This window comes from Diceros bicornis, chromosome 19 (genome assembly GCF_020826845.1).
Source record: "Diceros bicornis minor isolate mBicDic1 chromosome 19, mDicBic1.mat.cur, whole genome shotgun sequence".
Lineage (NCBI taxonomy): Eukaryota > Metazoa > Chordata > Mammalia > Perissodactyla > Rhinocerotidae > Diceros > Diceros bicornis.
The window spans coordinates 159,412-173,092 of record NC_080758.1 but is presented as its reverse complement, the minus strand read 5'-3'; the positions used below and the strand labels follow the sequence as shown (position 1 = coordinate 173,092).

At 58.2% G+C, this 13,681-nt stretch overlaps 2 protein-coding genes across 4 annotated transcripts; one reads left to right on the top strand and one right to left on the bottom strand.

Annotated features, from left to right (window-relative positions):
* Positions 1-71: 71 nt before the first annotated feature.
* Positions 72-996, bottom strand: LKAAEAR1 (LKAAEAR motif containing 1). Its single transcript, XM_058563399.1, has 3 exons — positions 592-996; positions 213-332; positions 72-131 (listed from the first exon to the last, which is right to left on the bottom strand). The coding sequence occupies exons 1-3, from the start codon at positions 994-996 to the stop codon at positions 72-74; spliced, it is 585 nt and encodes a 194-aa protein (XP_058419382.1).
* A 6,758-nt stretch (positions 997-7,754) lies between these two features.
* On the top strand, positions 7,755-13,026 carry OPRL1 (opioid related nociceptin receptor 1). Of its 3 annotated transcripts, none has more exons than XM_058562088.1 (3): positions 7,755-7,972; positions 12,072-12,427; positions 12,503-13,026. In XM_058562088.1, the coding sequence occupies exons 1-3, from the start codon at positions 7,755-7,757 to the stop codon at positions 13,024-13,026; spliced, it is 1,098 nt and encodes a 365-aa protein (XP_058418071.1). The 3 variants fall into 3 exon arrangements, with proteins under 3 accessions (XP_058418071.1, XP_058418070.1, XP_058418073.1); XM_058562087.1 differs by having other exon boundaries at positions 7,755-7,987; XM_058562090.1 differs by having other exon boundaries at positions 7,879-8,018.
* Positions 13,027-13,681: the final 655 nt, after the last annotated feature.

Here is a 13,681-nt window from a genome sequence, read left to right as displayed (position 1 = left end):
ACAGGGGGCGCCTGGAGAACGAGAGCTTTATGTGGGAGGGTGGGGCACGTTCGCGCGCTGTGGGGTCACCGTCAACGCGGGAAGATGCTGCCATCGACTTTCTCCTCCAGGATGGTCTCCACGCGCCTCCGCTGCGGGGGAGAAGGCTGGGGCCAGGTGTGCGGGGAGGCGGGCGGGGCCCCCTCTCTGCCCCTTCCCGGGCTGGCAGGCACCTCTTGACGGTCCAGGGGGTCCCGGATCCGCGTGGGCTTCAGCGGCGGCAGGAACAGCTCCAGCCGGATGGCGGCGCGCGCGGACTTCTGATGCAGAATGAGGAGCGAGATCTCCTCCGCCTGCGGTCCCGGGGTCGGGGTTGTTTCTGGGCCTCCGTGACGTTTTGCAGAGCACCCAGGCGGGCAGTTGCCCCACTCCCCGTCCGCCTCCACCCAGCCCCCTCCCGCAGGGCATCCCAACTGGTACCCCCCTCCGCCCCGCGTTTGATCCGTCTGCACCCCGCCCCTTGCCTCACGGGGGCCGGGCCGTTCTGCTCTCCTGGCCTGCCCCCCAACCTTCTCGCCTTTCCGCCCCCTCCCTCCGGCCCGCTCGCCTCACCCGCATGCGGGTGTAGCGCAGTCGCAAGGCGCGGACTCGGCCTCGGGCCTCGGCTGCCTTGAGGACGCCGAGGAGCCGCTCCTGGCACTCCGCCGGCTCTAGCGGCTGCGTCCACGCGCGCGGGTCGGGCATCCGGTACCCCAGCTCCACAGACTCGCGCGGGAAGATGGAGGCCGCCGCGCCCACGTCCTCAAGCACGTCGCCGAAGAGCAGCTGGCGGTGGCGCTGCGCGGGGGGTGCGGCCGCCAGCCCCTCCAGCGTTAGGGCCCAGCCGGGCTTGGGGGGCTCTGGCGCGGGCGCCCCTTTGGCGCGCTCCTGACGGAACCCTGCGTCCTGTGCGCCCTGTCCCGCTCGCTCCCGCGGGACTATGCGCTCCCCCTCCGTCGCCGGCGGCGGGGGCTGCATCCTCGGCCCTGCCCCCTGCCGAGGGAAGAGGGCTTCCCTTTGGTGCCCAAACGGTGTCCGTTGGGCACCTGCCCGCCCCTCCGGCCTGGCCCCACCGTGCGCTCCCAGCTCCGGCCGCTCTGGACTCCCCGCAGCCACATTTGCCAAGCCAAGCACAGTCCCCATCAGCTCAGCCTCCCTTCTCGGTCCTGCAGGAAGCTGTGACTTTCTGACCCACTCAGCTTTTCAAGAAATTCCCTTCCTGCCCACGGTCTGTTTCTCTGTCACTGAGAAAATGCAGAGACCTCTGGGCTGACCACGTGAGACTGCTCTTGGGGAGGGACCCTTCCCCGTGAGGCTGCGATCCTCACTGTGCTCCAGTCCCCGACGGGTGGGGTCACCGGTCAGTCAGCAAACCCCACCCACCCTGGAACCCCAGGGACTGGTCTGGTCTAGTCTGCCCCACATTGGCCTCAGGGCCCTCTGCTTTAGTGTTAGGGCCTGGAGATGGAGGGGTGGGCCTTCATTGTGTCCTGAACTCATGTCCTTCTGGGGGATGCATGTAGGTTTGTCTGTCTGTGTGTGTCTGGATGTTCTTGTGTGAGTCAGTCTGTGGCTGTGGGCGGTCTCGTGTGTCTGGGGCTCAGAGCTGAATGGACAGCTGGCTTGCTGCAGGGGAGACCCCATCTTCCTAGACTGTCCCCTGCTGGGTCTAGATGGAGGAGGGGAGAGCAGACCCCAGGGAGGAGGTGATAGAGGGGAGAGGGTCGATGAGGGGGAAAAGGGAACCGACCCCAGGGGGGTTCCGTCCTCAGGGCTCCTCCCTTCCCCCAAACCAGCCCACAGCACCGCAGACCCCAGACCCTGGGCCAGGTTCTGGCCCACTGTGGGCCGGGGGGCTAGAGCCACAGTCTAGGTTTCTGCTGGCGACAGCGCCCCTCCCCCCCAATCCATCCTTAGCTACTGTTATCCAGGGCCTGACCCTTGTCACCACCCCCTTCCGGGCCCCACACCCCGTACATCATGCCTTTTTGGTCTGAGCCTCCAACTCTGGCCACTCTCTGGGGCTTGTTGACTCGGTTGCCCGGCAACTGGGAGTCCTGCCCCTCCCCAACTGATGGGGCGGGGCGGCCGTTCCAGAGGGGCGTGGGCAGAGCAGTCCAGGTGGAGGGCACCAGGGTCACCTGCCCCAGCCCCTCTGGGCTGTTGAGGACCCTGGAGGAGGTGACCGCCAGATTTTCCTGGGTGCTTTCTTTCCTTTTTGGGGAGCCCAAAAAGAACTCACCATGTGGTAGCGCAGTGTGGGGGCCAGTGGCGGCCCCAACCTGGGTTGCATTGTATCCAGCAGGACTGTCTGGAGGAGGTGACCTGCTAGGTCAGCCTTCCTAAGCCCTCAGTGCTTCTTCTGGCACCCAGAGAACTTCACCGAGCCCCCACACTCTTCTGGGGGCTGTGGGCCCAGCTTCCTGGCTGGAGAGGTCTTTGGGGACAAGTTTTGGGGGCAAGGGGCGCAGCTATGAGGAGACTTGTGACTGAGGGCCTTTCCCCTCTGCATGGCCCAACAGGTGCTGGGGTTCACAGAAAGGGGAAAGTGGGGCAGAACTCAGGACCCTCACCTCTTCCAAGGCAAGTTTCAGGCCCCAGGGGCCCCACCAGACCAGACCCAGGTTTTGCTGAACCTAAATCTCTGGGTCCTGGGTTCTAGATTTCTGTAATCTATTTGTGTATTCATTAATTTCATAATCTTTTATAACTAATTCACTTTTTAATTTATTAGTTCTATAATTTATTCATAAACTCAACAGTTTATTCTAGAATTCATTAATTCGTGTGTTCATTCCACAGTTTACATTAGGCCAAAATTGGTGCACTAAATCCATAATTTGTTAATGTATGGGTGCCTTCCACGGCACACACATAACTCTCCCCTTTACTCGTGAATGTGCCCCTGGGGCCGATGTGGGCGCTGGGGCCCATAGATGGTGTCTTTTGGGAGTTCAGTACCTGAGCCCTTGAGGTGGGGCCATCCTGGTTTTGGGGGTGGGGTCTTAGCCGAGGTTTTGGCCTTTCTGCAGGAGGCTGTTCACTGTTCCCACTGTTGTGGAAGCTTGCTCTGGCCTCCTAGTCAGAGGGTAAACTATGCCTGTGCTCCCCCATACCCAAGCCTGCACCATACCCCCGAGCTCCACAGAATGACTGTCCATCCTTCCAGCCCCTAAGCCTTCATACAAGTTGTTTCTTGGAAGCTGCCCTGTCCCACTCTGCGTGCACCTTTGGGGTGTGGCCTGGGCCTTGGGATTCAGCACCAACCTGGAGGCTTGTTGAAGATGAAGTTCTCTGGGCTCCAGAAGAAGCAGTGAGGGCTTAGGAAGGCTGACCTAGTAGGTCACCTCCTCCAGACAGGCCTCCTGGATACAATGCGGCCCAGGTTGGGGCCGCCACTGGCCCCCACTCTGTGCTCCCACACGGTGAGTTCTCTGAGACGGGGATCTGGGCGCTCCTCTCAGCCTCCAGGGGTCACACAAGAGGGGGGTGGCTTGCTGGCTTCTGGTGGTGAAGTGGGGTTACAGAGGGAGTGGGGGCACACTCTCTTGCAAGAAGGGACTTGGGACTTTCCCTCTGCTTTTGTAGGACTGAAAAACTTTGACACTTCCTCCCTCCGTAATTTCTGGAGGGCTTGGTGCCCACACAGCCCACATCCCTGAGCATGGCTTCTTCCTGCTTCTCCACACACCTGTGGTTCCACTGGGAGGGCAGCTGTTCCCTGTGTGTCTGTTGAGGCCCAGCAACTGTGAGGCACCACCAGGCAGGTGTCCTCCATCTGTTTCTGAGTCCAGGATTCGTGTGTTTTTCAAGGGCCAGTGGAAGTGCTGAGATCTAAAAGCACGCTGACTGGGGGTCCGGCCCGGTGGCCTAGCGGTTAAGTTCGCGCGTTCCTCTTCGGTGGCCCCGGGTTTGCCGGTTTGGATGCTCGGTGCGGACCTACTCACCTCTCATCAAACCATGTTGAGGAGGGGTCCCACATAGAAGAGCTACAGCTCTACGACTATGATACACAACTATGTACTGGGGCTTTGGGGAGAAAAAAACAAAAAGAGGAAGATTGGCAACAGATGTTAGCTCAGGGCCAGTCTTCCTCAAAAAAAAGAAAAATTAAAAAAAATAAATAAGAGCATGCTGATTGGTGCCAAAGCCTGAAAATAAACTTCAAAATAAAATTAATAAGCTTTATCAAATGGCTACAAAATTTAACATTAAATTGAAAATCTACAACTCAATTCTCTTGTTGCTGTATATAAATATTATGAAGTTGAAATCATAAGAACAAAATAATTTATTGTGATGAAATTCAGAATTATTAAAAATTCTGAGTTTCAGTTTCTTGACAGCACAAGTGGTTGAGTGTGGCTTGGTGACTGAACTCCCCAGGGGACGGCTGTTGTGTGAGGCTGCCAGTGACGATGCTTTGATTCCTGTGCCCAGCCCAGGGGTGGTGAAGCGTGCAGAGCGGGGAGCGGACAGCACGCCTGCCCCAGGCGGCAGAGCTGGCGCTGGAGTCTGCCATCCGCCCTGTGAGGCTCTGAGTCGTTGGGGTGAGAGTGGAGTGTGTTTACCGCAGGGTGTGGGTGTGAATCTCATGCTGGGACCTGGGTCCTGCCCCAGATGCATCTGAGTTCCGATTAGGGCGCCGGTGGGCTCCGACCGTAGTTTGTGTTCTGTGCTATCATTCGCAAGCTGTGTGTCTCGGGCCGTCCCTGTGTCCCTGCGTGTTCTGTTTTGCCTACATATGACGTGTGTTTGAAGTTGTCCTACTTTGACCTAAATACTCGCTCATATAACACGTGTCCTCTGCTGTCACATGTGTCCACGTGTGACACATATGTTCTGTGTCTTACTCTGGCTGCTCAGGGGTCAAGAGAGGCCTAGACCATTTCCGCTCAGGAGTCAAGAGGCGTCAGCCCCCTTTGTGGGTGCCCTCCAGTGTCCAGGGCTGGGCTGCTGCCACCCCCAAGGAGTGTAGTCAGCATCCTGGCCTGGCTACCCATCAGCCAGGTGACTAAGCCTGTCCTTCAGCTGAGACTGTGCCTGTGAGGGGCCAGGTATCGGCCTCCAGCTGTCCTGTGCCGGCTCTGTCAGATGCACTCTCACAGGGTCTCTGTCCAGACCGTAACTCACGTCCAGCCTCAAAGCCACCTCATGGCCCATCCCTTTCCCCAGCTGAGGCCTGCTGGGCTGGGAGGCGACTAAAGGCCAGTATGAAAAAGCCCTCTCGGCTGGCGAGCAGGTGGAGGCACAGGCAACTGGGTCAGGAGGGACTGAGGTTGGCTGGTCAGGCCTGGGGGAGCCCAGCTCGGGGAGGCTACAGGAGGCCGAGCCTCCCTGGGTTCCTGCCCCTGCTGGGCTCCTGAGGTCAGCAGGAGGTGCTTTGAGCTTTGTCTGCAGAGTATGGTGCACGCGTCTGTTCCCTGGGCGTCTGGGGGCCTTGATCTGTGTGTTTTCCTGTTCTCTTGTGTCTACTCACGTGCCTCACGTGCACCTGTGTGTGTGTGTGTGCACACGTGTTTGTGCGTCCCTGTGAGTGTCTGTGCATTTCTGCGTGTGCACCCATGTCTGTGTGTCTACCCGTGTGCCTGCTTGGGCATCTTTATGTTTGTTTGCGGGCATGTGAGTCTGTGTGTCCTGAGTGTCTCTGGGGACATGCCCTGTGTCTCCACACGCGTCCCTGAGTAGGCTGCAGCGAAGATGCAGAGATAAGTCCTGGGGGACAGCTTGGGATGCTGAGTCCTGGGGCATCTGCCTGCCCTGTCCCCTCCTGATTCACCAGGTATCCTAGCGACGCTGCTCCAGGTCGCCTAGCAACCAGGTCCCCATCCTTGGAGACGGATGCTCTGAGAAGGGTCTGGGCTGTGTGGGTAGGGCCCGTGCAGGAAGAATGACCCCAGGACTAGGTGGAGTTGGCGACTCAGCTCAGGGGTCACCCACATGGTTTGTGACTTCAGGCTGGGAAGGAGGCAGCTCCATGGGAGCTGTTCAGCTGCGTGGGTGCTGGGGGCCCAGGCTGTGAAGGAATGAGGCTCAGATGTTGCTCTGGGACCCAGCTGTGGCAGAGACGCCCTTGGTGTGTCTCGGTGCCAGACAAACCTGAGTTTGAGCCCTGTCTCTGCCATTTTGACAGGTGGCTTCACACCTCTGAGGCTTAATGCTCTTGTCTGCACAAAAGTGGTGCTGATGGCAATGGCCAGATCCAGTGGGGATGGGTGATCATGTTCATGATGGGCGTGGTGCACAGTAGGCATATGAGGCACACAGTGGGCATGCAGGGTGCACAGCAGAGTCCTGGCGTCCTCTTGTTTACAACAAGGCTTTGGTCTGCTCAGAGCTGGCCATGCAGGGGCCCTGCCACGTGTCCACCCACCTGCTGGCGCATTGTGGCTCAGCTGAGGAGCCTGGCTGAGGGGCGCTGTTCTGGACACAGGATGCCAACCGAGGCTGGTCTGAGTTCGTCCAAGGCCGTGTGTCTGTGTGGGAGCTGTGGCCCCATGTCTGCGTGTCCTGTGTGTGTCTCCCCGAGACTCTGTCCCAGGTGTTGTATTCTGTTTCTTTCCGTGTCTTTGTGTGAGTTCCCATGTGCCTGTCCCTGAGTCCCTGTGTGTCCTTGTGTGTGCCTGTTCTTGTGTCTGAGTTCCTGTGTGCATCTCTGTCACTGTGTCTGAGCCAGTCTCTGTCCGGGCTCTGTGAGTCTAAGCCTCTCTCTGTCATTCATCACTAGGTGTGTGCCCTGGTCTTGCGTCTGTCTCCATCTAGCGTGGGCCCTGGTGACCCCCCTTCCCTGTGGCCCCCTCCTCCAGCCTGTGTGGCGCCTCCCCTTCTGGAGCTGCAGCCTCCTCCCCTCCCCCAGCTCTGCGCTAGGCTGCTGCGTCTAGTCTACTAGTCTACTGAGAAGGAGCAGCTGCCACCGCCGCTGCCACCGTCGCCCCATCCAGACGGGGGGCTGAGGCGGGGAGGGGGTCCCAGCCCTGCTCTGCCATCCAGCCAAGGGTTAGGGTCTCCAGTGTCTGGCTCCCGGGAGGTTGCAGAGGTAAGGCTTGAGTTGCTGGGGGTCGGGTGTGGGGGTGACCTGCAGACAGCCTGCGGCTCTCCGGCAGGATTGCGGAGGGACAGGAGGCGGCCGTGCGCTCGGCCACCCTGTGTTCTGTCCCAGGTGTTTCTGGGCACGTCTTAGCCCCTTTTGTGCCTGCGTGTGCCTGAGGGCATGTTTGGGCATCTGTGTGTGTGTGTGCACCCATGTGCCCCTGCGCCTGTGAGCACACGGGTGGCTGCGTGTCCCTGAGTCCCTGTGGGTGGACACGTGTCCTGGTGTGTAACTACGTCCACACATCCCATGTGGGAGTCTGCAAGGCAGATGAGACTGTGTCCCTGTGTGTACGTACGTGCCTCTGTGTTTGTGTGTCCCTGTCTGTACATACATGTCTGCATGTCTCCACGAGTCGCTGTGTGTGTGTGCGTGTGCCTGTGTTCCTGTGTGTGTGCCCGTGTGTGCCTGTGTGTCCCTGCATATACAGGCGTGTCTCTGTGCTTTGCGTGTCCCTGTGTGTGCATGTGTCCCTGTGTGTGTGTGCATGTGTCCCTCTGTGTCTGCGGCTGCCCACGGGCATCCATGTGCCTGCTGGACCACGCACACTGTGCGCGGAGGCCGTGGTGGGGTGGGTGTTGGGTCTGCAGTCATATGTCCCTGTGCCCTCCCAGGTACCGAGTGGCTTCCCACGCAGGGCAGCAGCATGGAGTCCCTCTTCCCTGCCCCGTTCTGGGAGGTCCTCTATGGCAGCCACCTGCAGGGCAACCTGTCCCTCCTGAGCCCCAACCGCAGCCTGCTGCCCCCCCACCTGCTGCTCAACGCCAGCCACGGCGCCTTCCTGCCCCTCGGGCTCAAGGTCACCATCATGGGGCTCTACCTGGCCGTGTGTGTCGGGGGGCTGCTGGGGAACTGCCTCGTCATGTATGTCATCCTCAGGTAGGCTGGGCCCCGCTGAGGTCCCTGCCTGGTGAGACCCACAAGGCTGCAGAGGGAAAACCGGCAGGGGCTGTTCTGGCTGGGCTGGCTGGTGGGGATTTCCTGTTCCCCCATGCAGTTCCTGGTCGTCCTGACATGGGGCAGGGTCAGTCCTGAGGCCCAGGAAACTCAGCTCCTCGGGGTGGGGGCACCAGACTAGAGGGAGAGGAGGAGGAGGGGACCAGCCCTGCCTGCCCAGGCTTGGCGGGGAGGAGGGCGCAGCTCTGTCCCAGACGGAACATTACCCTTACTCCTGACAGATGACACTCCCTGGTCTGAGCCATGGGCCCGGCTCCCAGCCAAGCCGCTGTGTGAGGACCTCGTGGGTCCCACAGCAGCCCCGAGAAGCAGCTCGTCAGCCCATTCCAGGGCTGGTGCTGGGCGGATGCCGGAAGCCCCTTCCCTCCGGCTCCAGGGCTCCGGGTTCACAGCTGGTGTCTGGGCCCACGCCAGCGTCTGTCAGTGCTCAGAGTGGGCTGCGGGGCGAGGAGATGTCACAGGGGAACAGCGTGGGGGAGTGTGAGGACAGAGTGAGGACAGTGTGGGGACAGTGTGGAGGTTCAGCGTGGGGGCACAGTGTGGGTGGACAATGTGGGGACAGTGTGGTGGGGACAGTGTGGAGGTTCAGTGTTGGGGCACAGTGTGGGTGGACAATGTGGGGATAGTGTGGTGGGGACAGTGTGGGGACAGTGTGGGGACAGTGTGGGGGGACAGTGTGGTGGGGACAGTGTGGGGACAGTGTGGTGACAGTGTGGGGGGACAGTGTGGGGGGGCAGTGTGGGGACAGTGTGGGGACAGTGTGGAGGGACAGTGTAGAGGGACAGTGTGGGGACAGTGTGGAGAGACAGTGTAGAGGGACAGTGTGGGGACAGTGTGGTGGGGACAGTGTGGGGACAGTGTGGGGTGACAGTGTGGGGACAGTGTGGGGACAGTGTGGAGGGACAGTGTGGGGGGACTGTGTGGGGACAGTGTGGAGGGACAGTGTACAGGGACAGTGTGGGGACAGTGTGGAGGGACAGTGTGGGGGCAGTGTGGTAGGGACAGTGTGGGGACAGTGTGGGGACAGTGTGGGACAGTGTGGGGGGACAGTGTGGGGACAGTGTGGAGGGTAGGTGTAGAGGGACAATGTGGGGACAGTGTGGAGGGACAGTGTAGAGGGACAGTGTGGGGACAGTGTGGAGGGACAGTGTAGAGGGACAGTGTGGAGACAGTGTGGAGGGACAGTGGGGACAGTGTGGGGACAGTGTAGAGGGACAGTGTGGGGACAGTGTAGAGGGACAATGTGGGGAACAGTGTGGGGACAGTGTAGAGGGACAGTGTGAGGACAGTGTGGAGGATAGCATGAGGACAGTGTGGGGGACAGTGTGTGGGGACGGCATGGGGACAGTGTGGGGACAGTGTGGGTGGAGAGTATGGGGACAGCATGGGGGCAGTGTGGGGATGTGCACGTGTGCATGTGCATACCTGCATGTGTGAGTGTGCACATACGTGTGTACATGCATGTGAGCGTGCACGCGCATATGTGTGTACACGTAAGTGTGAGTGTGCACATGCACGCTGTACATGTATGTGTGAGCATGCACCCGTATGTGTGCATGGTGTGTGTGTTGGTGTGTGTGGGGTGCATGCTCAGGCAAGGGGCTGGGAGGAGCAGCTGCCCCCTCCCCAGTGCTGACCCTCAGGGGACTGGACTCACACGCCCCTTCGTGGCTGGAGGAGGTGTTGTGGGTGAGAAGTGCAGCAGTCTGGATGGTCCGTCCGTCCTTCTTGTTGTTAGTGCTTCTCCTCTGTGTCTCCCTCGCTGGGGCATCCCAGCTCCCAGAGCCACGTCCTGGATTTCAGCAGACAAGGAAGGTTGTCTTGCCACAGGCAGCCCCCAGAGAGAGGGATGTGCAGGAACTGTTGTGACTGCGCTGGCCCGAGAGGCAGCACAGTACACTCTGAGCCAGCGGACTGGGGTGGGCTCCCTCAGAATTCAGAAACACCCAGTTCCAAACCCTGCTCTTTTTTAAAGACTGTTTTTTTAGAGCAGTTTTATTTAAGTTCACAGCAAAATTGACAGGAAGGTACAGAGATTTCCCATATACCCTCTGCCCCCACACATGCATAGCCTCCCCCATTACCAATATCCCCCACCAGATGGTGCATTTGTCATAATTGATGAACCTACATTAACACATCTTATCACCCGGAGTCTGTAGTTTACAGTAGGGGTCATTCTTTGTGTTGTACATTGTGTGGGTTTGCACAAATGTATGAGGACATGTGTCCATCACTATAGTATCACACAGAGTAGTTTCACTACCCTAAAAATCCCCTGTGCTCCGCCTATTCATCACTCCCCACCTCTCTACCCCTGGCAACCACTCATCTTTTTACTGTCTCCATAGTTTTGCCTTTTCCAGAGTGGCGTATAGTTAGAATGATGCAGTGCATAGCCTTTTCAGACTGGCTTCTTTCACTGAGTGATGTGCGTTTAAGGTTCCTCCATGTCTTTTCATGGCTGGACAGCTCATTCTTTTTAGCGCTGAATAATATTCCATTGTCTGGATGGACCACAGTTTATTTGTCCATCTACCCACTGAAGGACATTTTGGTTGCTTCCAAGTTTTGGCAATTGTGAGTAAAGCTGCTATAAATATCCATGTGCAGGTTTTTGTGTGGACATAAGTTTTCACCTCCTCTGGGTAAATACCAAGGAGTGCAATTGCTGGATCGTATGGTAAGAGTCTGTGTAGATTTGTAAGAAACCACCAAACTGTCTTCCAAAGTGACTGCCCCATTTTGCATTCCCACCAGCAACAAATCAGAGTTCATCTTGCTCCACATCCTCGCCAGCATTTGGTGTCAGTGTTCCAGATTTTGGCCATTCTAATAGATGTGTAGTGGTATCTCATTGTTTTAATTTGCATTTCCCTGATGACATAGGCTGTTGAGCATCTTTCCGTGTGCTTCTTTGCCATCTGTGTATCTTCTTTGGTGAGGTGTCTGTTCAGGTCTTTAGCCCATTTTTTAGCTGGGTTGTCTCTTTTCTTTTTGTTGAGTATTGAGAGTTCTTGGTGTATTCTGGATAGCAGCCCTGTATCAGATTTGCCTTTAGCAAATCTTTTCTCCCATCTGCTGCTGGGCTTCTTTCTCTCTTGACCCTCTCTGCTTTTTACCAGCTCCATGGCCTGGAGAAGGCCACTCAGATCCTCTGAGCCTGCGTGTCCACCTGCATAGAGTGGGGATCAAAATGGCATTTTTGGAATCTTAAATGAGATAAAATCCATGTGAGGAGCTTGGTACTGGCATCTGCCGTCATCATTGTCATTGTTGTTATTTGGTCATGATTAAGGCTTCTTTATGCTTATTCTTGATCCCTCTTTAAGAGGCAGAACTAAACCCCAGGTTCCTTCATGCGGCTTATTTGACGTGGAATTGTTGTCTCTTGTGCTGCCACTGCCACCACACCACCATCGCCACTGTCACACTGTTAATTCATTAACAAATACTTATGAAGCACCCACAATTTTCCGAGCCCTGTTCCAGGTGCTTGGATACAGTCAGACCCCATTAGCACCCCTCCCATCCCTGTCACCGTTTCCTGTCTTGATCACTAGACCACAGTGTGGACTGAAGGCCTCCGATGTGCTCTGGCAGACTCTGGAGCCCTGGAAACCTCTGGCAGCTGCAGGGCCAGCATTTCTGTCCGTGAAGGGTCTTGGGGGAGAGTTGAAGGGGGGAGGACTGGTTCCTTCTCTATGATTCCTACTCCTTTGCTCCCATGCAGAGTCAGGCATGTGCTCTGCTGCCCCACACCTGACTTTTCCAGAGCAGACCAGTCACTGGGTTCAGAACTCGTGTGTGTGTGCTCAAAGTACTTGAAGAGCTTGTGAAAACATTTGCCCCCAGGCTCCATGCCCTCAGGCTGAGCCTGGGAGCCTGTGCTTTAGCAAGGGTCTCAGAGTGGGTGCCCCTCATGGTGGCCGACGAGAAGGGCCCCTTGCCCTTTGCTGCCAGGTCCCCCCTGAGTGAAGCCTTCCTTCCCCTGTGCTCACTGCAGACACACCAAGATGAAGACAGCTACCAACACCTACATCTTTAACCTGGCCCTGGCGGACACCCTGGTGCTGCTCACCCTGCCCTTCCAGGGCACGGATGTCCTCCTGGGCTTCTGGCCATTTGGGAACGCCCTGTGCAAGACAGTCATTGCCATCGACTATTACAACATGTTCACTAGCACCTTCACGCTGACTGCCATGAGTGTGGACCGCTACGTGGCCATCTGCCACCCCATCCGTGCCCTCGATGTCCGGACATCCAACAAGGCCCAGGCTGTCAACGTGGCCATCTGGGCCCTGGCCTCCGTTGTCGGCGTTCCTGTTGCCATCATGGGCTCGGCACAGGTGGAGGATGAAGGTCAGTGGGGTGGGTTCTCCTCCCCAGCGCCGTGCTTCTCGCCCACCTGCCCTGACCCCACTTCTCTCCCCACAGAGATTGAGTGTCTGGTGGAGATCCCCACCCCACAGGACTACTGGGGCCCTGTGTTTGCCATCTGCATCTTCCTCTTCTCCTTCATTGTCCCTGTGCTCATCATCTCCATCTGCTATAGCCTCATGATCCGGCGGCTGCGCGGCGTCCGCCTGCTCTCTGGCTCCCGCGAGAAGGACCGGAACCTGCGGCGCATCACGCGGCTGGTGCTGGTGGTGGTGGCTGTGTTTGTGGGCTGCTGGACACCTGTCCAGGTCTTTGTGCTGGTCCAAGGGCTGGGCGTGCAGCCGGGCAGTGAGACCGCGGTGGCTATCCTGCGTTTCTGCACCGCGCTCGGCTATGTCAACAGCTGCCTCAACCCCATCCTCTATGCCTTCCTGGATGAGAACTTCAAGGCCTGCTTCCGCAAGTTCTGCTGCACCTCTGCCCTGCGCCGGGAGATGCAGATGTCTGACCGCGTGCGCAGCATTGCCAAGGATGTGGCCCTCGCCTGCAAGACCTCTGAGACAGTGCCGCGGCCTGCATGACTAGGCGTGGACCTGCCTATGGTGCCTGTCAGCCCGCAGAGCCCGTCAACACCCAACACAGAGCTCACCCAGGTCACTGCTCTCTAGGCTGACACACAACCTGAGACCTGAGCATCACCAGCCTCATCGGGCTTCCCTGTGGCCCCAGAGGGTCTGGTGACATTATGGGACAAGTCAGAGCATTATGGCTGCCACCATGGCCCTGGTCATACTAAAGCTGACCTCCTGGTAGGAGGGCAGGGATGCAAGGACTCACCCGGGAGCATGATCAGCCAGAGCCCATGCTGACCCTTCCGTGCTTCATGGGCCTCTCTGGCCTCTCCCCTGCTGCACCCTGCGTGCTCCAGGGGGCACTCACCTGGAGCTGCGACAGCAGCATGTACAGTCCTATGTGCCCCTTGTGCTGTGTGCTGTCTGCATGGAGCCCTGTAGCATCTTCTCTTGGCAGCTGGACGAGCTTGACGCTGCCTGGAGAGCACAGCAGGCGTCTCTGGGCAGTGAAACTCACCCTGAGCATGAAGCTGGTGATATGGACTTGCTCGTGCCGCATTCTGCTGCCACTTCCTCATCCCCCACTCCCACTTTCATTCAGAGGCTTCTCAGTGAGCCTCTGCCCTCCGGAAGCGCAATGAACTATCGTGCTGCAGACATGGGG

Coding starts and splice junctions, on each gene's coding strand:
- LKAAEAR1 (XM_058563399.1), bottom strand. CDS start 996: ATGCAGCCCCCGCCGCCGGCGACGGAGGGGGAGCGCATAGTCCCGCGG. Junction 333..591: donor TGCGCTACACCCGCATGCGG/GTGAGGCGAGCG, acceptor CCGGGACCGCAG/GCGGAGGAGATCTCGCTCCT. Junction 132..212: donor ACCCCCTGGACCGTCAAGAG/GTGCCTGCCAGC, acceptor TCTCCCCCGCAG/CGGAGGCGCGTGGAGACCAT.
- OPRL1 (XM_058562087.1), top strand. CDS start 7,755: ATGGAGTCCCTCTTCCCTGCCCCGTTCTGGGAGGTCCTCTATGGCAGC. Junction 7,988..12,071: donor GTCATGTATGTCATCCTCAG/GTAGGCTGGGCC, acceptor TGCTCACTGCAG/ACACACCAAGATGAAGACAG. Junction 12,428..12,502: donor GGCACAGGTGGAGGATGAAG/GTCAGTGGGGTG, acceptor CTCTCCCCACAG/AGATTGAGTGTCTGGTGGAG.